At 46.7% G+C, this 25227-nt stretch overlaps 1 protein-coding gene across 1 annotated transcript in view; it reads left to right on the top strand.

The window, feature by feature from the left end:
- EEF1AKMT1 (EEF1A lysine methyltransferase 1) overlaps window positions 8602-25227 on the top strand; it is a 40303-nt gene continuing 23677 nt past the window's right edge. The window contains exons 1-3 of the mRNA XM_021065435.1: window positions 8602-8800; window positions 21129-21282; window positions 25090-25172. Coding sequence (XP_020921094.1) covers window positions 21139-21282; window positions 25090-25172 — 227 coding nt within the window. The 5' untranslated portion in view covers window positions 8602-8800; window positions 21129-21138. The remainder of the gene's footprint in view (window positions 8801-21128; window positions 21283-25089; window positions 25173-25227) is intronic.

Below are 25227 nucleotides of genomic sequence, written 5' to 3'. Positions count from 1 at the left end.
TACCGCTGCTGGGCTCGCGCTAATTCTGTGTGCCGGCTCAGTCACGGGAGTGACAGCTAGTTTAGAAACGGTAGGCACGGGACGCCCTGCCTGGCGTCGCCGTCGCACAGCGCGGGGCCGGACTGCGGTGCCAGCGCGTTCTGAAGCTGCCCCCAGGGGCAGGCTTTCCCTTCCTCCGCCGCCCTCGGCACCGCGGGCGCCACGCTCCAAGGGGCTGTCACCTCCGCGCGTGGCCTGCTCCTGACGCTCCGTCCACCCAGCCTGTGCGGGGGACGCGGCTCCCAGGGGACAGCGGAGCCCAGGGCGCAGCCCAGGACCGTTCCCTGAACTGGGTCACCCCCGAGGAACAACTGAGGGGCAGCGAAAGTCTTTTCCCTAGATGTCTAGGGAAAAGGCGATGCCGCTTTTCATGAAACACACGTGGTGTCTTCTTAAACATACTCTGGACCTTGCGTTCGCTTGTAGATTTCTCCTTTCCCTCCAAGAACTTGAGGTCAGAAGCCGCTGGGGTCACTTTGTCTCCTGTTCCTTGTTTTGTGTTTCCCAGCCCCCCCCCCCCGCCCCTGCCCCCATCCCCAGCAGGTGTGAGCTGGGCGTGTCTTGCTGTGCAAAGAGTCCCTTTGTCTCGGGGCACTGAGAACTGGACAGGTTCACTGCTGGCGACAATACTGTACTCAAGGTATTGAAAATGACTAGAAAAGAGATGCCTTGCTAAAGAAAAGGGCATCGGTGTTCAATTACGTTATTTAGACGGAAATGTATCTGCAAACCTGCCCAGATTCTATTACACCAATGCCGTTCCATTAAGACTCCTTCAGACTGGAGCAGATAACATTAAGATGTCATTAGAATGCTGAACAGTGGCAGGAAATGCCACCACCATTTCTAGGTAATAGGGAGACCACTTAATTCTAGCAGCAGACTCCTTTCAGGTTTGTCCATATGTATTTGTCTGATGGGGTATTTGTTTAGTTTGTGCCTTTTTATTGTGTCCAGTTTTGTCTCGATCTGTGTGTATTGGCTTTTCAGTTCTGAGGGGTTCGTTTTAATGCTCTTGGCCCAGTGGGTGTCGAGAACCCTGGCTTAATTCTAGTAAATTGATTTTTCCTATTAAAACTGGCTGTTGTCGCACGTTTTAAACACACATTATTTATGCCCCTTTGTATATATGGTAAAGGGACACTGTCGAGTGATTTTTTGTAATGCTGTGTTGTGTGAAATTCTCCTGTTCACACGCAGGACCCTTTAATCTCAGTTTTCAGCTCATTTGCTGCGTAATTTTATTCTCCCTGGCCCTTTTGTTTCTGGAGGCACCGCGTCTGTAGCCTTGGCAGGTTCAGTTTCTCTTCTCCAGCGCTCTGCTGGAAGGACTCGTGTGTGGCCCAGGCGGTGCCGGCCTGGGGGGCAGACTACCTGAGACAGCTGCTTGGCAACATCCTTTGCACACAGCTTTTTGGATCTTTCAAGCCCTGCTGTCTCCTCCTCTGCTGGGAAACAACAGCACATGAACCGTCACTGCAGTGAGTTTTCTTCTGGTGTAACGTGTGACATTTTATGTGGGAAAAAAAAAACCAGTTTTTCTCAAGCCACTTTTAAGATTTTAGTCTTCACTTCATCATGAGCCATGTTTCTAATTATTACTTTACACTACTTTGTGCAGAGGAAACGGTTCCTTGTTTATTTTCACAGTGTGCATCTCACAACCGAACATCTCTAACCTCCCCCGCAGCACTGTTTAGTTTCCCTTGCTGCTGGACCTTTTTGTTAAAAACGTCAGGTCTTCGTAGTTCTCATATCACCAGAATTCCCCTTTCTGTTAATACCCGAATGAACCCCTCAGGTAGTGAAGCGTGGTCGGTGTCAAGGATTTCAAGTTTGAGTATCCTGACTCAGTTGCACCCTACAAATCCTGTGGGTTTTTTTTTTTTTTTTTTTTTTTCCTCCTTTCTTGGGCAGCATCTGTGGCATACGGAAGTTCCCAGGCCTACACCACAGCCACAGCAACACCAGATCCGAGTTGCATCTGCGATCTATGCCACAGTTCAGGGAAACCCACTGAGAGAGACCAGGGAGCAAACCCGCAAATCTCATGGATACTAGTTGGGTTCTTAACCCACTGAGCCACAAGGGGAACTCCTAAAATCCTATTTTCGTCTGTTATAATTCTACTGGTTTCTCTTTGTCACATCTGGGATTAGAGGTTGTTGTAACGGGACCTTAGCAAGTTAGCTGACTCCGATGAATGATTGTCATTATTAATTCCTGCATAAAACACTAACTCTTCAGACAGGAAACCTCATTACTTCTTAGGGATTTTGAAAAACCAGAAAATAAGGCACTGCTTTGAATATGCATGATTGACAATTTTCTGTAAATTCCCTACTAAACAACATAGCCGATTCGAGGACATGATAAAATCTTTAAAATTATTTTTAAATGTAAGTGGTAATATTTTCTGAAAACACGTCATCTGAGAATTCCTTTAAAGTTGTTGATTTTCTAAACTATTTAAATGTCCAACTCAGGTCATCTGAGAATTCCTTTAAAGTTGATTTTCTAAACTATTTAAATGTCCAACTCAGGTCATCTGAGAATTCCTTTAAAGTTGATTTTCTAAACTATTTAAATGTCCAACTCAGGTATATTGCTAAGCCCCCATCAATTTGAAGTGCCACTGTCCCAAGGTGAACTTGAACCAATTTAGAGGTAACACATATGAAGTATCCCTGATTGGTTATAAGGGGAGCCCATGACATATTTAGCCAAAGAACGTATTTATTTGGCTCAGGGAAAGATAAAAGCTTAGTAATGAACCTCCGACCTGTTCTGCAGAGGGTGGGTGAGGCGGTCCGCGGCTGGCCTCTAGCTCTCCGGCGTCCTAAAGGCTGAGCCGTCCCGGTGGTGACCGGGCAGGCGGGGCGCGGGCTGAGCCCCGAGGTTCCTGCCCAGACCACGGCCGCCCCCTTGCGCACTGTGCTTTGCCCTCTGCCTGGTCCCGGCGTCCCACCGGTGGAGCTCCCTGGTTCGGGGTCTGTGTTCTTGGGCCTCTCAGCTGGCAGGTATTCGGGAGTGGTGAGTCTTCCTAGCCCGGGATTAGAGCCGGCATCTGCCCTGGGTACCTTGCGGGGGTCTGACCTCAGGGGTGTCCGGAGCCCAGGCTTCCCGCCGGGGTGTCTCTTCCCACAGACACTTTGCAGATAGCGTGGTTCGGTCCTCCGTTCCAAGCAATAAAGCTGCATGCAGTGAGTGTGCGGTTTTTTGGTCACAACCTGTTAGCACTGCTACCGTTCGGTGTAAAATTTTTGAAATTTATAAATATTAACCTTTTAAACTTAAGACTTTCCCGTTTTTTAAAGAGACCCAGGGACGTGCATACTGTTTGAATATTTATCTCTATTACCATTAATAAAGGTGGAAAGTTGCATTTAAGTTTTCAAAAGACGCTACAGTACAGTTGTAGGAAACAAAGCGAGGCCATGTATCGAGCCATTTGCAAGCTGAATATCAAATTGATAACATTTTATTTGTATTTTTTTAATCCATAAATGGGAGTTAAAATGTGTCTTTTCACTAAATGTTTTTGGATCACATTTTTGTTTTGACCATGTGTGATTTGTTCACGGGTATTGAGCGAGACTGTTTGCTGACGCTTCCTGATTGGTGCTAGTTCACTTACCAGCCCAGGCTGATGCTCGCTGGGAACAGTACACAGCCGCAAAATGATTTTAGGTCGAAAACGTGAGGACACATCTGGCTTTGCATGACCCTCTGGGAGAACACCCCACCGTGACAGAATACACAGGCTTCCGAAAGAAAATCAAAGTCTCGTTTATATTCTGTAATACTGAGCATGTTTCTTTCTTTGGCGGCTCACAGTCTTAGAAACCGTTTCAGAGTGATGAGTCAAATCACTGTATTTGGGACCTATTTCTAGGAAATGCTTTTGGTCGTTCAGGTCATCAGCCTTGGCCTTTCGGGGAGGCTGGAGAAGTGCCATTCTGCTGTCTGTCTGCCAGACTTCCCTTCTTCCTAATCCGAAATCTTGTGAACTTATGCAGGGAAAAGTTCATTTTTTAAAAAAGAAAATGCATTTTGAATTTTTTTTTTTTTTTTTTTTTTTTTTTTTTTTGGTCTTTTTGCCATTTCTTGGGCTGCTCCCGCAGCATATGGGATGTTCCCAGGCTAGGGGTCCAATCAGAGCTGTAGCCGCCGGCCTACGCCAGAGCCACAGCAACGCGGGATCCGAGCCACGTCTGCAACCTACACCACAGCTCACGACAACGCCAGATTGTCAACCCACTGAGCAAGGGCAGGGATCGAACCTGCAACCTCATGGTTCCTAGTCGGATTTGTTAACCACTGCGCCACAACGGGAACTCCCTGAAAATATTTTTTAAACTTGATTTTGCTTTGAATGGCCATTGACTTGTAGTGGTGATTCTTAGGTTATGTTGAGATTTGATCCCACCCCTAGGGTGGATAAAGGAACCTGAGCTGTTTAGGAAGCAAGCAGAGCTCATTACTTACTAAGGAGGCACTTGAGGCCCAGGCCAGTCGCCTGTCATTGGAGAGACCCGTGGATGATTTTAAAGGTGCCAGATATGAAAATGTGGTACTGCTTCTTAAAAGACATCTTTAACATAATGGTGTGCTCTAAAAACGTAGTCTGTTATGGACGATGACTCTTGTGCATTCCTTAGATTATGAGCTATTTCTTTTTGCTTATTAAACGCAGGATCCTAGATTGAGTCATGTGCTTTCTTTGGAATCTCAAACGGCGGTTCTTGTGAAATTAAATGGAAGTTCCAAGAATTCACTGCAGCGGCTCTGGTCGCTGCAGAGGCACAGGTTTGATCCCCAGCCCGACATGGTTCATTAAAGGATCCGGCGTAGGCCGGAGCTGTGGCTGGGATTCAGTCCCTGGCTGGGAACTTTGGTTTGCCCATGGGTGCAGCCGTTAAAAAGCTAAATGGAAGCAGAGCGCGTATTTGGTGAAAATGGTGAGAAGATCTTTTGCTTGGCGGTTCCATACCACACTGCTGGCAGCACTCTACCAGGTCCAGGTCTGGCACGGAAACCAAGGCCCTGCTCAACTCTCGGGTCAGCTGCTAACATCCAGCAAGAGGATGAGCTGCGGCTGCGTTACGCTTCCGTTGGAAGTGATGCATGAAAAGCAAAACCGAAGCAAGTTTTGCTGGTGTTCACTCCTGACTACTTTGCCAGGCAGGTCAGCCTTCCGATCCTTTTAGTAAACCCGGAGTCTTGGCTGCACTTTTGTCTGTATTCTGCTCATAATGGCACTGCTCTGGATGCCCCTTTCTGAAGACCGACCTGGCACAGCTGTTTAAACTGGCAGGGCGTGCGGCAGAGGCAGAGGAGTACCAGATTCAGTTTGTGGCTAAGCTCCTGAAGTTTTACGTTGATTTCCACGGGTCTCCGGATCATAAGACCGTAAGTGTTCACAAAGGAAAGGTTTAAAGCATGGTGATTGGTAACAATAGAAGAGTTGCTCAATTTTTTTTAATTATTTTTATTTGTTTGCTTTTTAGGGCCACGCCCGTGGCACATGGGAGTTCCCAGGCTAGGAGTCAAATCCAGGCTACAGCTGCCGGCCTACACCACAGCCACAGCAACGCCAGATCCGAGCCTCGCTTGTAACCTGCACCACAGCTCACGGCAGTGCTGGATCCTTAACCCACTGAGCGAGGCCAGGGATCAAACCCGCAACCTTGTGGTTCCTATGAGGATTTATTTCCGCTGCGCCACAGCGGGGGCTCCGATGCTCCATGAATTAATTCTACCCAAAGATTTGTAGGAGCACATTTTCTTCCACTAAGGAAATGCGTCCTGACATGGTCGGCTCCCTGTCAGCCATTCGCTGTTTGAAAATCCTGTGGTGTCACTCCAGCGCGACCTCGCAGCCCGAGCTGTATCACTGCGGTGTGTGACGGAGGCCACTGTATACACGAGAGAACTGATCTCTCTAGGTCAGTGCTTTCAGTGTCTGCTGCATGTGCTCACTCTCCTGACGCCAAAAATCCTAACAGCAGTTCCCCAAATGAGTGTCATGCATCACTAATTCTTTATAATTTAGCTGTTATTAAAAAATTGGAGAGACAAAACTAGTTTCTTTGTACAGTTAAATGTTTTCCCACGCTGGTGCATGGGGTAAGGCTCTAGAGAAAGATCTTTTTTTTTTTTTTTTTTTTTTTTGTCTTTTTGCTATTTCTTTGGGCCGCTCCAGCGGCATATGGAGGCTCCCAGGCTAGGGGTCGAATCGGAGCTGTAGCCACTAGCCTACGCCAGAGCCACAGCAACGCGGGATCTGAGTTGCGTCTGCAACCTACACCACAGCTCACGGCAACGCCGGATCCTTAACCCACTGAGCAAGGGCAGGGACCGAACCCGCAACCTCCTGGTTCCTAGTCGGATTCGTTAACCACTGCGCCACGACGGGAACTCCTAGAGAAAGATCTTAATCTGAATTTCCTCCTCGGGTTTAAAGTTCTTTTCCCAAAGTGTCTTACGTAACGTCCTTTGCAGCCTGCTTAGGTTAATTTGAGGAGTTTGGTAGCAAAGCTCTCCAAGGAAAACCTGAATCTTGTTCTCTGTTACACTGCTTATTTAATTGAAAAGGAGGAGTTCCCAGTCGTGGCTCAGCGGCAACAAACCTGACTCGTATCCATGACGACACAGGTTCGATCCCCGGCCTCCTCACTCAGTGGGTTAAGGATCTGGCGTTGCCGTGAGCTGTGTTGTAGGTTGCAGATGCGGCTGGGATCCTGTAGTGGCTGTGGCTGTGGTGTAGGCAGGCAGCTGCAGCTCTGCTTCAACCCCTAGCCTGGGAACTTCCAAATGCCATGGTTGTGGCCCCAAAACGACAAAAAAGAAAAAAGAAAAACCTGAGTCTAGTTCCGTCTTCAAGAGATCTTTCCAGTGTAATCTTCATTTCTTTTGTTTTTCTTCGTTTTCTTTCTTTTATTTTTTTTATGGTTGCACCCACAACATAGGTTCCCTGGGCCAGAGATTGAATCCAAGTCACAGCTGCTACCTATGCTACAGCTGCAGGCAATGCTGGATCCCTAACATGCTGTGCCACAGCGGGAACTCAGGTTGCTTTAAATGTACCTTTCGAGTCCAGTTTAACTTGACAAGTAATTTTCCCTTCATGATAATAAAATTGTCTCAATATTTAAAATTTTTTTATGATTTGAAGAGCCATTAAATTACAATGCAGATGTTTTCATGAGGAACATTTTAATCTTCCTGTATCACTGTGACAACCTGTCTGAGCAGGCAGCATTATTGGTGGAGGTGTAACTATTTGAACTCTCTGACAACTAGGTTCATTTTCATTGTAAAATAACACAGTAACACATTATATGCAGATTAACTGTCTCACAGGCTATGAAAGCAGTTTAAACTTAGCTTAAAAACATCTGTTTTAAACCAAAAATAACTTTAACTTAATCTCAAACTTAAAATAACTTTGCTTTAACTTAATCCTTTCTATCAAGTAAACCAAGGCAGTTTGCTGGGTTGGAACATTACCTCTAAAGCCACACTGCCGTGAACTTGGTTAGTTGTTTCTTGGGTCGTGTTATTGATTTCTCTTGTGTGTTTTCTTTCCTGCTCCTTTGTTAAGTTACACCTGTTCTTGAAATGCCTGGCTTAGTGAATGTGTCATGAGTTCAAAGCAATTAAAGCGTGGGTTGCTATAAGCCTGAAAACAGTATTTAAAATAGAAACTATAGTATTCCCAAAGTTGAAAACACGGTTTTTGTGGGTTTTTTTTTTCCTATCCTCACCTTATACCAGAAAGGATTTGAAGCTATTCAGCAGACCCTAGCTTAGTAAGATTATGGAATTGGTAAAGAAAATAAAGGAAAGGAAGGTAGGAAAGGAATACAGATTGATAGCCTCGGGGAATGGTAAGTAAATAGAGCATCAGGATTTGTAACCGCCAAGGTGGAAGGGGACTTGACTTTCCCTAGGTGCCGGTGTGCCCGGGTCTGCTGGGTGCTCTAGGGATGAACGCACTCCTCACTGAAGGCTCTGAAAGACTATATACCATGGGGCTGACCAAACTCTCCTACGTTTTCAGTTGTTTACATAGAGAACGTTATTACTTCATAATTAGATTATTTGCCGAATTAGTAGCTGTCTTATTTCAGCATGGAGACAGCTGTGCGAATCCTCTGCTTGGGCGGCTGTTGCATTCTTCACAGCAAATTCCAACATGACAGGTGCAGGTGGCTGGTCTTAGTCACACCGAGGAGGAAATTGCAGGGTTTAAAAGGCTTTCCCTAATCTATCGCTATTATAAATACTCAGTTTAATATATGAATTTCTCGGTAGACTGAGAGAACAAATTAGCAGATTTCCTTTGTATGTGTTTAACTTACCGGGACTCTAATTAAAACCTTAACTATCTTTTATTGCCACCACCAGAAGCACCTGCGGAGCCGAGCAGCTCCCAGCACCAGGCGGCCGGTCTGCGGCGCGGCTCCCAGCGGCCTCCCCCGCACCCGCCGGAGGGCGTGCGCATGCGCGGCCGCGGCCCCGCCCGCGGTTCCGGCTCGGCGAGACGGAGTGCGCACGCGCGGGCGCCGTCGGCGCTCGGGCCCGGCCCCGCGGGACTACGGCGCACGCGCGGACGCGGGTTGTGAGGGGCCGAGGCGCCGCCTCTGCCTCCCCGGGTCCCGGCGCGGCGCGCGGGGCGTCTCGTCGCGGGCTCGTGCGCGGGGCCTCGCTTCACAGGGCGTGGTTTCCCCTCACGTCAGAGCTTCTGAAGGAACAGGTCAGTGGTTTTAGAGGCGAGAGGAGCGCGCCGGCCGGGGCCGGGCGCCGGCGCGGGTACCCGCTGGGCCCCGGGGGCTCCCCGCCGGCTCGCCGCGCCTGGGCCTGGACGGCCTCGGGGGCAGCGCTGGGTTTTGTCCACGGGGAGGGAGGGTCGTGCCTGAAACTTGACCTGTGGAAACAGAACTTTGTGTGTTCGAGACGCGGGTGGACCTGCACGTTGCCTTTTGCGTCGTGGGTCCCACCATTTAAGTAGTTTCAAGTCGTGCGAAGCAGCACAGCCCCGCAGGGGCCCGTGAATCCCTCGGATGCTTCCCCTTAAGGCGTCGCCCCCGCTCGTGCAGTTCGCTCCGCAGGCCCCAGTCTGCATCCTTCGCCCACCCTCGGGGCGGAGGTGAAACGCCGGCAGCTGAGCTGCTCTCACCTGCCCCCACGTGCTCCCCAGGTGCTCTCAAGGCATAAACGGTGTCCTCCAGCCTGTCCACGGTCATTCGCCTGCCCTTCTCTCTAAAGCAGGGTCTCTCCCCTGGCATCCTAGCGTCAGTGACATTTGGGGCCGGGTAGCTCTCTGTTGTGCAGGGTGGTACTCCAAACTGTACGATTTACCAGCATCCCTGGCCTCTACCCGTTAGATGCCAGCACCACCCTCCCCAGAGAAGCGCTGATCTAGAGTGGGAGCCACATGAGGCTCAGCATCAGTTTAAAATGTAAATACAGCACTTCCAGCTCTTTGGACTTAAAACGTCACAGCACTTTCAACAAGCCGCTTAGAAAATACTGACATCATGCTAAGGATATGATAAAGGGTGGGCCTAAGTAAAAAAGGGGTAGCAGGTTAAAACTAAGGTTCATTTAGCTTTTAGCAGTGCCCAGTTCTCAATGCTGATACCCCAGGCCGAAACGAAGCCTTAGAACTCGGCCCATCAGCTTGCTGTGCGATGACTGCCGTGGCTCAGCCCGCGTGCACTCGCACTGATACTCCGTCCTGTTCTCCCTTCTCGGGGGACTCCCACCATGAGTGTGCTGGCCCCCCTGAAGGTGTACCCCTCTTTATTCCATTGTGTTCACTCGTCATTGTCTTAACTCTCCCTACATCCTTTGGTTCTGTTAGCATCGTTAGGAAGTTATTTTAAAGTCTTTGTCTAGTGAGTCTGCCATTTGATCTGTTTCAGGGATGTGTCTGTGCCCTTGCACAGTTGTGGTGGTGGTGGTGGTTGTGAACTAATTCTACCCCTTCTCCAGGAATTGGTGTTTTGTTGTTCTATTATTACTATCACTGCAGGCTGTTTTTGTGCTAAAGATTAGCCTGAAGAAGCCTAAGTTCTTCCTAGACATGCACAGCGACTTTCTTAATTTCCTCCGTGTATTCCATTGCTATTTAGGATGGTCTGGTCCTCATGTTTCTGGCCCCAAAAGGGAGAAAAGAGAAAAAGGAAAGTGGGGAGGAGGGGCTAACGCCTTAAATCCTGTCCGAGGTGTCTCTGCTGGAGGGAAGTGCTTGGTGGTGGGAGCCTTATAGTGACGTCCCCCTGCCTGACGGTGTCTCCGTGCGCAGAAGTAGCTGTCAGCCACCAGGTCACAGGCCCCGTTACCTGAAGGACAGGGTCCCTGTTGCCCACCGTGCTCCCAGCGGTTGCAGACAAGCTGCTCCTGGAGCTGCTGAAACTGTGTTCTTGGATTTTTGCCCATTGGCATCCACAAACTACAGGGCCAGCTGATGGCCAGAGTTGCTCATGTGTTCCCTGCCAGTCAGTCCTCACGGGCACATGGAAGTCCTGTCACACACCCCCAGCCACACATCACAGAAGGTGTGTTTTCTCTTGCTGCCCCGTCTCAGCAGTGAAGGCCTTGGCCTGGTTGTCTCTTTGTTGCTTTGTCCCTGCACGGACCAAGCTTCATGCGGCCTTTCAAGGCGCACGGCGCCTCTCCTTCCCGTGAGAACTGTGACTAGCGTTCTGCTCTTGTTTCAGGAACACTGGCCTCTCCACGTCCTCACTCAGCTGTAAAGTTGATCCCTGAGCTCCACGCAGGAGCTCGTGCACAGCTTCCTGTCACAGGAATGAGGAGCCACTGCCCCGTTAAATGCCCAAATTGACTGAAATTAACCACATCTAAACTCTTTCCCTTGGCTCTGGATAGACTCTAGTGATCCAGGAGAGTCCCGTTAGACACGCGGTGCCGGTAAAATGACCTAGGTCCAGAGGGAGTCTTCCCGGAACCATCTAGTAACCTGTACACGTCCGTGCTCATGGCTTCCACGTTGACGTTGCAGCCTTTAGAACTGCCTCGCCTTTCTGACCACTTTCTTTGGAAGCTGTAAATGATGGATCTGCTACATCTGTGTTGCAGTCTAGGGTTGATACAGTGATAACTGTATTTCCTCAAATCTGAAAACATGCTGACTAGTAAACTTATACTCATTTTTTTTTCCATGGCACATGGAGGTTCTCAGGTTAGGGGTTGAGTCAGAGCTGTAGCTGCCGGCCTGCACCACAGCCACAGCAGCACAGGATCCAAGCCACATCTGTGACCTACACCACAGCTCACGGCAACGCTGGATCCGTAACCCACGGAGCCAGGCCAGGGATTGAACCTTCGTCCTCCTGGATGCCAGTCAGATGGGTTTCCCCCGAGCCACGACGGGAACTCCCACACTCATCTTTAAAGTGAGTTGTTAACGTGAGGAAGGAAAGTGTACCTTGAGTCCGTGAGTGTGATCTGTGCGAGAGTCAGTCACAGCCCATCCTGCTCCCCGTGCTCGTTGAGTCTCCTGGTTACACTCGATGTTACTCCCTTTAATTACCGATTTCCTGTGGTCCAGTTTCACTCATTCCCCTTCTGGCAGTTCCCCTTTTGTAAAGCAGACAGTCACACGAAGGTACTCAACTGTCTTATTTAGTGGCTACCATGAATACCATTAATGACACACTGCAGCTTCAAACAGCACTGATAGGTAATACGTGTGTTCCTGCTGTGTGACAAGGACTCTTAGGCATTTTATAGATGGTAACTCATCTAACTCACCATATCCCTATCATCTTCACTTTATAGATGAGGAAATTGAGGCATAGAAAAGTTAAATACTTGCTCAAAACTATGCAGTTAGGAGTTCCCGTCGTGGGGCAGCGGAAATGAATCCAACTGTGTCCATGAGGATGCACGTTCGATCCCTGGCCTTGCTCAGTGGGTCAGGGGTCTGGTATTGCGGTGAGCTGTGGTGTAGGTCACAAATGCAGCTCAGATGCCACGTTGCTGGGCTGTGGTGCAGGCTAGCAGCTGTAGCTCCAACAATAATAATAATGAGGATGATGCAGTTAGTAGTGGCCAGGCTATGATTTAAACCTAGGGAATGTGTCTCTGGAAGCCATGCTCAATCCTCTGTCATACTGTTTTTCTGAATGTCTAAATAATAGCAGAAATGCTTTTCAACAGTGTTAAAAAAAATCATCATGTGCCTCATGTACGAGTCATTTGGGGAACTCCCTGGTGGCCTAGCAGGTTAAGGGTCTGGTGGTGTCACTGCTGTGGTGTGGGTTCGATCCCTGGTCTGAGGAAACGCTGCACAGAGTCTGGGGAAGTCACTGGGGCCAGAGGGCTGGAGGGCAAGGCAGAGAAGCAGAGAAAGAACTCGAGAGAGACGTGCAGGGGGTCTCCTTGAGAAACTGCCCGAGGCTAGAGAAACCAGCCCCTGAAAGGATTGGAGGGAAACAGGACTTCGAGACTGGGAATGGCTCCCCCAGCTGTACTGAAAAGCATCCTGCTTCACGGGGCAGTGGCTGGAGTACTTGGAACTAACTTGCCACACGGCGAGCAGTAATTAGTGCCGGGCGAATGCTGTTCAGCTCTCCGCGAACAATCCCGAGAGCGAGACCGGAAGGGATGATTGCCTCCAAGCAACTTTACTGTGTCCAGCACTAACTTAAAGAATAGGTATATTTCTCAGTACTTGACATAAATCGCAGAAAGCTTTTTGGATCCACCTCCTAGAGCAATGAAAATAAAAGCAAAAATAAATGGGACCTAATAAACTTAAAAGCTTTTGAACAGCAAAGGAAACCACTAACAAAACAACCAACAAAATGGGAAAAATCTGTGCCAATGAAGCGACTGACAAGGGATTACTCTCCGAAATATACAAACATCTTATACAGCTTTATGTATATATATATTTATTTATTTTTGCTGTTTCTTGGGCCGCTCCCGCGGCATATGGAGGTTCCCAGGCTAGGGGTCAAATTGGAGCTGTAGCCACCGGCCTACACCACAGCCACAGCAACGCGGGATCTGAGCCGCGTCTGCGACCTACACCATAGCTCACGACAACACCGGATCCCCAACCCATTGAGCAAGGCCAGGGATCGAACCTGCAACCTCATGGTTCCTAGTCGGATTCATTAACCACTGAGCCACGATGGGAACTCCAACAGCTTTATATATTTTTAAAAAGTAGCCCAATTAAAAAGTGGTCAGAGGCTCTAAACTGACATTTCTCCAAAGAGGACAGACAGATGGCCAAAAAGCCCCGTAAAATGCTCAATACCCGTAATTATTAGAGAAATGCAAATCAAAACTACAGGGTATCACCTCACACCTGTCCAAATGGCCGTCATGAACAAGTCTACTAGTGATAAATGCTGGAGAGGGTGTGGAGAAAAGGGGACGCTCCTACACTGTTGGTGGGAATGTGAGCTGGTGCAGCCACTATGGAGAACTGTGTGGAGGTTCCTTTAAAAGCTAAACACGGAACTATATGACCCAGCAATCCCACTCCTGGACACATATCCAGAGAAAACCACAATTTTGAAAAGATACATACCTCCCAGTGTTTATTGCAGCACTATGCACAATAGCCAAGACATGGGCACAACCTGAAGTCCATCAACCGAGGAATGGCTAAAGATTTATGTAATTAAAAAGGAGTCTTAGCCATAAAAAATTGAAATTAATGAAGAAGAGGCGTTCCTCGTGCGGGTCAGCGGTAACGAACCCGACTAGCATCTGTGAGGCCTCGGGCTCCATCCCAGGCCTTCTCCCTGGGTTAAGGATCCAGCATTGCCTCGAGATATGGGGCAGGTTGCAGATGTGGCTCAGATCCTGAGCTGCTGCGGCTGTGGCGTAGGCTGGCAGCTACAGCTCCCATTCAACCCCTAGCCTGTGAATGTCCTATGCTGTGGGTGTGGCCCTAAAAAAGAAAAAGAAAAAAAAAATTTCCATTTACAGCAACATGAATGGTCCTAGAAAGTATTATACTAAGTCAGACAGAAAGAGATCGTATGAGATTACTGATATGTGGAATCTAATAGAAATGACACAATAGAACTTACAAAACAATTCAAAGATTTCAAACCCAAACTTATGTTTACCAAAGGGGAAATGCAAGGTGAGGGAGGGGTAAGTTAGGGGGTTAGGCTTGATATAGACACACGACTATTTACGGAATGAACGGGTCGCAGGGACCTACTGTATAACGTAGGGAAATTCATTCAATACTGGGTAATAACCTACATGGGAAAAGAACCAGAAAAGGAATGGATATGAATATGTGTGTGTATATAAATAACTGGTTTTCTTTGCCGTATTCCTGAAATTAACACTACTTTGTATGTCAACTATATCCAATATTTTTTTTTTTAGGGCCACACCCACAACACATGGAAGCTCCCAGGCTAGGGGTCACATTGGAGCTGCAACCGCCAGCCTACCCCACAGCAGATGCAAGCCCCATCTGCGACCTACACCACAGCTCACAGCAATGCTGGATTCTTGCCTATGTTTTCTTCTAGGAGTTTGATGGTGTCCTGTCGTATATTTAAGTCTTTCAGCCATTTGGAGTTTATTTTTGTGCATGGTGTGAGGGTGTGTTCTAGTTTCATTGCTTTGCATGCAGCTGTCCAGGTTTCCCAGCAATGCTTGCTGAATAGACTTTCTTTTTCCCATTTTATGTTCTTGCCTCCCTTGTCAAAGATTAATTGACCATAGGTGTCAGGGTTTATTTCTGGATTCTCTATTCTGTTCCATTGGTCTGTCTGTCTGTTTTGGTACCAGTACCACACTGTTTTGATGACTGGCTTTGTAGTATTTCTTGAAGTCTGGGAGAGTTATGCCTCCTGCTTGGTTTTTGTTTCTCAGGATTGCTTTGGCGATTCTGGGTCTTTTGTGGTTCCATATAAATGTTTGGATTGTTTGTTCTAGTTCTGTGAAAAATGTCATGGGTAATTTGATAGGGATTGCAATGAATCTGTAGATTGCTTTGGGTAGTATGGCCATTTTTACAATATTGATTTTTCCAATCCAGGAACATGGAATATCTTTCCATTTCTTTACATCTTCTTTGATTTCTTTGATTAAAGTTTTATAGTTCTTGGCATATAGGTCCTTTACCTCCTTGGTCAGGTGTATTCCGAGGTATTTGATTTTGTGAGGTACAATTTTAAAAGGTATCTTATTTTTGTATTCCTTTTCTAATGTTTCATTGCTGGTATACAGAAATGCCATTGACTTCTGAATGTTAATCTTATATCCTGCTTCTTTGCTGAATTTATTAATCAGTTCAAGTAGTTTTGGGGTTGAGTCCTTAGGGTTTTCTATGTATAGTATCATGTCATCTGCATACAGTGACAGTTTGATCTCTTCTCTTCCTATATGGATGCCTTTTATTTCTTTTGTTTGTCTAATTGCTGTGGCTGGGACTTCCAAAACTATGTTGAAGAGCAGTGGTGAGAGTGGGCATCCCTGTCTTGTTCCAGGTTTGAGTGAGAAGGTTTTCAGTTTTTCCCCATTGAGTATTATATTTGCTGTGGGTTTATCATAAATGGCTTTGATTATATTCAGGAATGTTCCCTCTATACCCACTTTGGCAAGGGTCTTGATCATGAATGGATGTTGAACTTTGTCAAATGCTTTTTCTGCGTCTATTGAGATGATCATATGATTTTTGACTTTTTTTTTGTTAATGTGGTGTATGATGCTGATTGATTTGCATATGTTGAACCATCCTTGTGAACCTGGGATGAACCCAACCTGGTCATGGTGTATAATTTTTTTGGTATGTTGTTGGATTCGGTTGGCTAAGATCTTGTTGAGAATTTTTGCATCTATATTCATCAATGATATTGGCCGACAGTTTTCTTTTTTGGTGGTATCTCTGCCTGGTTTTGGAACGAGGGTGATGGGGCATCATAGAATGTCTTTGGGAGTATTCCTTCTTCTTCAACCTTTTGAAAGAGTTTAAGGAGGATGGGCACCAATTCCTCTTTATATGTTTGATAAAATTCACCTGTGAAGCCATCTGGTCCTGGACTTTTATTTGTAGGGAGGGATTTTATGACCTCTTCAATTTCATTTCTAGTGATTGGTCTGTTCAGTTGGTCTGTTTCTACTTGATTCAGCTTTGGCAGGCTTAAGATTCTAGAAAATTGTCCATTTCTTCCAGATTGTCAAACTTGTTGCCGTATAGTTGTTCATAGTATTCTTTTATGGTTTTTTGTATTTCTGCTGTATCCGTTGTGATTTCTCCTTTTTCATTTATAATTTTGGTTATTTGGGTTCTTTCTCTCCTCTTTTTAGTGAGTCTGGCCAGGGATTTGTCAATTTTGTTCACCTTTTCAAAGAACCAGCTCTTGGTTTAATTTTCTCTATTGTTTTTTGAGTCTCTATTTTATTGATTTCTTCTTTGATCTTTATAATTTCCTTCCTTCTGCTGACTTTAGGACTTTTTTGTTCTTCTTTTTCTAATTCATTTAGGTGGAGTGTTAAGTTGTCAATTTGGGATCTTTCTTCTTTTTTGAGAAAGGCCTGTATTGCTATAAATTTCCCTCTGAGCACTGCTTTTGCAGCATGCCATAGATTTTGAGAGGTTGTGTCTTCATTATCATTTGTTTCAAGGTAGTTTTTAGCAATGCTGGATTCTTAACCCATTGAGTGGGGCCAGGGGTCAAACCTGCATCCTTGTGGATACTAGTCAGGTTTGTTACCACTGAGCCATAATAAGAACTCCTCCAATAATTTTTTTAAGAATTTTTATCAATAGTAATTTACATTTATAATTACACTTACAGGAGTAGAAAATATCCACTATCCAACAAGTTAAAGTTCACAATACCTGGCATTCAATTAAAAAAAATTACCAAGGATAGGATTTCCCATTGTGGCACAGTGGAAACGAATCCAGCTAGTATCCATGAGGATGTGGGTTCAATCCCTGGCCTCACTAGCCTGGGAACTTCCATATGCTGCAGGTGCAGCCCTAAAAGGCAACCCCCCCCAAAAAAAAAAAACCCATAAAATAAAAGATAACCCATAATGAGATAATCAATTAGTTGAAACTGACTCAGAATAGTTATAACTGGTAAACAAGGACAGTGGATGCTGTAACTGCATTCTTTAGGTTTAGAAAGCTGCAGGAGTGACTGAACATATTAAGTAGAACTATGAAAGACATAAAGGACACCCAAATCACACTTCTCAAGATAAAAACTGTAATAGCTGTAATGAAAATGGCACTGGATAAGATTAATATGAGATTAGACACTGAAGAATAAAATATTAGCAAACTGAGGAGTTCCCGCTGTGACTCAGTGTGTTAAGAATTCGACTGTAGGGAGTTCCTATCGTGGCACGGCAGAAACAAATATGACTAGGGACTCTGAGGTTTCGGGTTTGATCCCTGGCCTTGCTCAGTGGGTTAAGGATCCGGCGTTGCCTTGAGCTGTGGTGTAGGTCACAGACACGGCTCAGATCTGGCATTGCTGTGGCTCTGGCATAGGTGGGTGGCTACAGCTCTGATTCGACCCCTAGCCTGGGAACCTCCATATGCCACAGATGAGGCCCTAGAAAAAAAGACGGAAAAAAAAAAAAAAAAAAGGAATGTGACTGCAGCAGCTTGGATTGCTGCTGAGGGCCAGTTTTGATTGCTGGCCCAGCATGGTGGGTTAAAGGATCTGGCACTGTCACAGCTGTGGCATAGGTCTCAGCTGCTGCTTGTATTCAATTCCTGGCCCAGAAACGTCCATATGCCTCACATGCAGCCATTGGGGAAAAAAAAAAACAAAAAACCACCCAACTTAAACACCAGAAATACAAACTATCACAAATGAAATACAAATTTTACAAAGCTTTTGTTTTTTTCAAATGAACTTGAAAGAGCTTGGGGAAGATTGCAGGTTACACTATACTGCAGGTCCTTGCTACCCATCTACTCCATATATAGTAACGTGTACATGTCAATCCTAGCCCCGGAAATCTAACATATGTGTAGTTAGGATACCAGAAAAAGAACAGCGGAAAACTATTTGAGAAATTATGGCCAAAAACTTGCCAAAGTTGAAGAAAACTATAAACCCACAGAACCAAGAAACTCAATAAAGGCATAAGAAACATGAAAACTAAACCAAGGCACATCATAACCAAATGCTCAAAATCAAATTTCTCAAAAATAATGAGAAAAAATTTAAGAATTGCCAGGGAAGAAAGATAAAAAGGAACCAAAAAAATAAATTACAAAACCAAGTATGATGGCAGATTTTATGTTGAAAGTCATGCAGCTAATAGACGGTGGAGGACTCCGGGGATATGAAGAAAAAGAAACTGTCCACCTAGAAGTCAGGGGTCCCCCCCAAATCTTTCCAAATGTAAGGCGATGTAAGACATAAAAAAACTGAAAGGATGCATAACCATTCTAATCTCACTACAAGAAACATTGTCATTCAAGCAGCAGCACAATGACAACGAATGGAAATACTAATCTGTACAACAAAACGAAGTGCACCTAAGTGGCTCCTGGGTAGGTAAATATAGACGGTTTTTAATTTGACAGTGTGCGGACTTAGTAAAGTTAAGATGTTGGAAGATATCAGTAACAAAGGCTTGCAGGAGACAAAGGGAAGTTGTAGAAAAATTTTAAAATCTGTATATGATACAGAACGTGATGAATGTATGTATATTAGACCTTAGAGCACACTCGTAAATAACAAAGAGTCACAGGTAGCTGTCCACCAAAGAGGAAAGATAAAAATAAGATGCTCGAATTGCTGTATAGTATCCCACTGTAGGAAATACAGCTGTATACTGTTGAATGTCCAGTGGGTGGCCATGTCCCTAGAGTCCAGTTGTTGCTCGTAACTAGTAGTTACCCCTCCTTCAGCTTAGCCATTCTGCATTGACATATGCATACCGATAATGTAACTATTATGAAAATCCTATAATTCATATAAACAGACATGTGAATGATGCCCAGCACAGAAATGTGTACTAGCGTATATATTTGCCCACACAGGTTATGTTGTTGTTGCTTTTAAAGAGGTGGGAGTGGGCATCCTTGTGTTGTACCTGATGTTAGAGGTGGTGCTTTGAGCTTTTCACTGTCAATTATGTCAGCTCTGGGTTCATCATCTGTGGTCCTTACTATGTTAAGGTGTATTTCCTTTATACTCACAAGGATGCCCACTCTCACCACTTCAGTTCCACAGAGTTTTAGACGTTCTGGTGGCAGCAATCAGGGAAGAAAAAGAAAGAAAAGGGACCAGATTAGAAATGAAGAAGTCAGACTTTGTGTGCAGATGACATGTAACCACACATAGAAAATCATGGAGTTCCTGCTGTGGCACAGCAGTTGAAGGACCTGGCCTTGTCTCTGCAGTAGCTTGGGTCATTGCTGAGGTGTGGATTTGATCCCCAGCCCAGCGCAGTGGATTAAGGATCTGGCATTGCTGCCTTTGTGGCATAGGTCACAGTGGCAGCTTGGATTCGATCCCTGTCCCAGGAGCTTCCACATGTCATGGGGCAGACACACACACACAAAAAAAGAAAATCCGAAAGCCACTACCAGAAAACTACTAGAGCTCATCAGTGAATTCAGTAAAGTTGCAGCATACAAAATTAATACACAGAAATGTCTTGCATTTGTGTATATTAACAGTGAAGTATCAGAAAGAGAAATTAAGAATACAGTCCCCTTACCACTGCATCAAAAAGAATACAATACCTAGGAATAAATCTACCTTAGGAGACAAAAGACTGTGCTCTGAAAGTTGTTAAGATGCTGATGAAAGAAACTGAAGACCACACAAACAGGTGGAAAGATATATTGTGTTCTTGGATTGGAAGAATCCGTATTATCAAAATGACCATGCTATTCAAAGCAGTCTACAGATTTAAAGCAACCCCTGTCAAATTACCAATAGCATTTTTCACAGAACTGGAACAAAAATTTTTAAATTTGTATGGAAATGCAAAAGACCCCAAGTAGCTAAAACAGTCTTGAGAAAGAGTAAGGGAACTGGAGGAATCATGCTTCCAGACCTCAGACTATACTACAAAGCTGCATTCATCAAAACAGTATGGTGCTGGCACGGTATCAACTATATGTCAATAGGACTTTAAAAACTGCAGGAACAAACCCAGGATGGTGCTGGCATAAAAACAGACACATAGATCAATGGAACAGGATAGAAAGCCCAGAAATAAACCCACACATTTATAGTCAGTTAATCTATGAAAAAAGAGGCAAGAATAAACAATGGAGAAAAGATAGTCTCTTCAGTAAGTGGTGCTGGGAAAAGTAGACAACTATGTATGTAAAAGAATGAAATTAGAACATTCTCTAACACCAGATACAAAGATAAGCTCAAAATGGAGTGAAGATCTAAGACTGGAAACCATAAAACTCCTAGAGGAAAACAAAGGCAGAACGTGCTTTGTTACAAAATGCAGCAGTATTTTTTTGCATCCAACAAAGGCAAAAATAAACCAATGAGACCTGATTAAACTTAGCCTTACCATTTGGCTAACTCCAGGTGGCCCCCCAGAAGTCTTGCCTGGCTGTCACTTACTACAAAACACCTACCTTTTCTCCTCCATTTTGCTCTTCTTCTTCCCTCTTCTCCTAGTCACCCCTTGTGTTGTTTGTGTCTTTTCCTATATCCCTCATTTGTCAGTCCTCCGCTTCCCGTCAGTAATACCCAGAGGCCGCAGGTCGCCTAAACAGTGACATTCACGCCTACAAAGACCCGCGAATCTACTGTGACTGATGTGCATGTGGCCATTGGGGCACCAAAGAAAGTGAAATGTCTTCAGAGACTTGTGGCAAAGACGCCGTTGTGCAGGGAATCGTAAGAATGTGAAAATCTCCTTGCAAAGTCCGGATGCATTTAGAGAGAAAGCCTGCATTTGCTAAAGAGTAGTTCAGTCGGAGATCTCTGTAGATGTTTGATGTCAGACGTTTCCCTCATGTAAGCCACTTCCCGTTCGGATCCTCCATGTGAGATAGAATTCTTTAAATTGCTTGATAGGAAGGAAAAACAGACTTAGCCCTTGCACTCGTTTACCTGTAGGTGACAGACCATGAGCGATTCCGAAGACGAGGGCACCCCCCAGCTTTCTTCCCACGCCCTAGCAGCCCTGCAGGAATTTTATGCTGAGCAGAGGCAGCGCGCTGACTCCGGTGCCCACGACAAGTACGACCTTGGCGTCATAGAGGAGAACTGGGTAAGTCGGCCCCTCCACTCCTGTGGGGAAGGACTGCCGGGAGCCGCCGCACACCCCTGGCTCCCTCGCCTGTCCCTCGGGCTCCCATAAGCTTGGGGCCAGGACAGAAGGCAGCCCCGAACATTCGAAGACCGGGTAGATGCAGATTTTCCTAATGCTGACGCCCAGGCCGCTGGGTGATGAGAGGAGGGGCTTTGCAGACAGAGCAACAGCATGTCATCGTGACCACACGCGCTGTGCTTCCTGCGGGTTCCGTGGGCCTAGCAGTCCTCGTGGGTGGGAGGACCTAGCCCTGCGGTTGTGGCCTGAGTGGGCCGAAGCACGAGTAAAACATTGATGAAAAGGACTTTGTAAAAACGTGCGAGGGTTCTGGTACACAGTAGGCGTTTTAGCGGTCCCAAGAAAAGTAGGTGCTAAAAGAGGAAAAAGTGAGTTGAGGAAAACTAAAGTTGGAATGTACAAATGTCAGTCTTTTGAAGGCTGCAATTTGAGAAATAGGTGAGCCTTGACCTTTCTGTCTCTGACGCCCCCGATAATAGGTAGGACCCTTCATCACTTTGACCGGAAGGAGGCGTGTGTGTGCTACATGCGTGTGTGCACACGCGCTTGTGCGTTGAAGCAGTCTTACGTTTTGTGTCTGGTTGGGATCTCTTAAATTATGTGCAGTTTTCCTGTTTACCATCTGTTTGAAACTGGGATAAGAATATTTCCCTGTATTTCAATACTACACCTACTCAGACTCCTTCTATTTCTCTCTGTGTGTTTTGTGTTTAGCTCGATGCTCTGGAGAGTAACCACCAGAAACCTGAAGTACATTATTACTCTGCTTCTTTCTTTCTTTCTAGGGCCACACCCGAGGCACATGGAGGTTCCCAGGCTAGGGCTCAAATCAGAGCTGTAGCCACTGGCGGACACCACAGCCAAGGCAACGCCAGATCCAAGCCGCGTCTGCAACCTAAACCATAGCTCAAGGCAAGGGCGGATCCTTAACCCACTGAGCGAGGCCAGGGATGGAACCTGCATCCTCATGGATACTAGTCAGATTTGTTTCCACTGGGCCACAAGGGGAACTCCCCATTATTCTTCTTGAGGTTGTCTTTTTCTCTTTCCCTTCTGCTTAATGTCTTAAATACTATGTACTTTTTTCTAATTCCAAAGTAATCTACAGTTGTTGGAAGAAATATAAAAACATGAAAAAACCTCAAGTCAAAATTAATAACATTTTTATTATTAATAAGAATTAATTGCACTGCCTTAGTTAACTATTTGTATATTTTTGACACTTTGTTTTGGTTTGGTTTATAAAATTAAGGAAATCTCCCAGGAAGTTAAAAAAAAAAATGATACAAGTTATAGGAAAGAGAAAAAAGAAAAAAATCCCCAAATGATAGGAGAGAAAAATACTACAAAATTAGAGGATAAATTCAGGAGGCTCCATATTCAACTAATTGAAGTTCCGGAAAAACAGAAAAGAGGAGAGGAACTCCTCAAAGAAAAAAATTAGAAAATTTCCCAGAACCGAAGATCTGCCCTAAGGAACATGCTTTATTATGACTGAAAACTCTGGATAGAGGTGACAGATCTTAGACCTTCCCACAGAGCTGCCGAGTCCAGATCTCACTGTTCTTTGCAGTAGCTTCATTAGAAATTAGAGACAAGCGAAGCAACGCCTTCAGAACGTGAGAGTGAAATTTTCGTGTAGCCTAGAATTCTGTAACCTGCTGAGTTAGCAGTCACATGTTGAGGATAAAATAAGAACATGGTAGACGTGGTAAGTCTCATTTACCTCCCAGGCACCACTTCCCAGAAGCCGCAAGATGTTGGGAGGATGAGAGAGGTTCGAAGAAAGCAGGCAGCTGAAACAGTCACTTGTGTATGGACTCGAGGAAAAACAGGAGGCACCAGGCCAGAAGGAGGTTGCTCAGAGTCTGTTACGGGGCCAGCAGTGCACACGGACGACGGACTGTGACCCGCCAAACCTAGGATCTAAATGTGGGGGCTGACGGACGGAGGAGTACGGCTGAGCGGAAAGATCTTCGTCTGCCGCCATACATACAGCACAGAGTGAACTGCTCGAGAGAGCACGAGAAGCATAATACTGAGAGGGCAAAGCAAAAGCCAAGAGCGGAAACCTGCTCCTGGGGTCGGGGTTCGGCTGGGGAGACGAGGGGCCCGCACTCCTGCTTTTCCTCCAAGGCTCAGGGGCGCTTGGGAGACTCAGAGCTGTGCGCACGCAACACCCTGTCAAGAGCCAGGTTTTCGTTTTTAGGGGGATCTGGGGAGCCAGACCCACCGCTGTGGCCTGAGAGTGCTGGAGGGAGGGGGCAGGGCAGCTCAGGAGCCTCCCAGGTCAAGGGAGGCAGAGCCCCCGCTGCCCCTGGGGCTGCCTCCAGCTTTCCCAGGGCTTTCCCAGGCAGCGGGCGGCAGCGCTGCCCCCGCCCGACGCCAGCGACAGACGAGACACGCGCTCATGTCCACACGTGTCCAAGTGAGCAGGTTGCATCTGCAGACATTTTTTAACTTGTCTCTGTGTGGCCGCACCTGCAGCCTGTGGAGGGTCCCAGACCAGGACGGGGGTGGAATCGGAGCTGCAGCCGCTGGCCTACACCACAGCCACACCTGACCCTTAACCCACTGAGCGAGGCCAGGAATCGAACCCGCATCCTCAGAGACAACATCGAGGCCTTAACCTGCTGAGCCATGACGGGAACGCCTGGGGCCATTTTTAAACCTGGATGTATGAGCTGTTGGCACGCGCTGTCCACGTGCACCTGCAGGCCCAGCCCTTCCCTCCCGAGGAGAGCCCTGCCTGAGCAAGGATCTGCTTGCTCCGTGATGCGCATCTTTCGCTTGCAAGTGTGAGCAGGTAATTAAAGAGCCCTGGGAATCTAAAGGACGTTGTCCTCGGTGTGGATGGAGCCAGACGAAGAGCAGAGAGCCTACCCCCGAGGGAGTGCAGGCCCTTCAGGAAACGCTCCTGAGCCAGGACAGGAGGCTGCGCGAAGGGCGCGGAGCCCGGACGGCGCCAAAAACGTTCCTGTGGTGCCCGGGGACACGCTCCTCGCTCCGCTGGTGGTAATGCTGCCCAGAGGGAGCTGCACCTTGACGAGTCCTCGGACTCGGGTCCTGCATTTCCAGCGGCACAGTCTACACGAAGGAGGGCGTGTGTTCTTCCTTCAGAGGAAGCCGTGTCTCCCTTTGTGCTGTCAGCAGCCACTGGGGCGCAGTGCCCGGTCTGGTCATTAATCGGGGCCTGCTATTAATTAGAAAGAATTTTTCTTTTACGGCCACACCTGTGGCATATGGAGGTTCCCAGGCTGGGAGGCAAATCAGAGCCGAAGTTGCCGGCCTACACCACAGCCACAGCCACGCTGCCTCTGAGCCACGTCTGTGATGACACCGCAGCTCACTGTAACGCCAGATCCTTAACTCACTAAGCAAGGCCAGGGATCAAACATCTTCGTGGATACTAGTTAGGTTTGTTACCCCTGAGCCACCAGGGGAGCTCCTGAGATAATTTTAAAGAAAAATTAGTTTTAAACAGAAAAAAAATTGAATATATGCATATTGGTATATTTGGGGGGGGGGCATATGGAGTTCCTGGGCCAGGGTCAATCTGAGCCAGACTTGCAACCTAGGCCATAGTTCCAGCAGCACCTTAGCCCACTGCACTGGGCTGGGACTCAAACCCGTGTCTCTGCTGCCACAGAGACCCTAAAAACCCCACTGTACCACAGCGGGAAACTCCAGTAGATACAGATGCAAAGGACAGGTTCTAAAGTCATTTTGCTCATTTCTCTGTCACAGCAGCTGAGCCAGTTCTGGTATAATCAGGAGACAGCCCTGCGCCTGGCAGAGGAAGCTGTGGCAGCGGCAGGGGACGGTGGCAGGTGAGCTCAGTTTCGACTGTACCTTTTACTCTAAAGTCGTGTTTTGAACGTCCTT

Source organism: Sus scrofa, chromosome 11 (genome assembly GCF_000003025.6).
Source record: "Sus scrofa isolate TJ Tabasco breed Duroc chromosome 11, Sscrofa11.1, whole genome shotgun sequence".
NCBI lineage: Eukaryota > Metazoa > Chordata > Mammalia > Artiodactyla > Suidae > Sus > Sus scrofa.
This window is presented reverse-complemented; position numbering and strand designations above follow the sequence as displayed.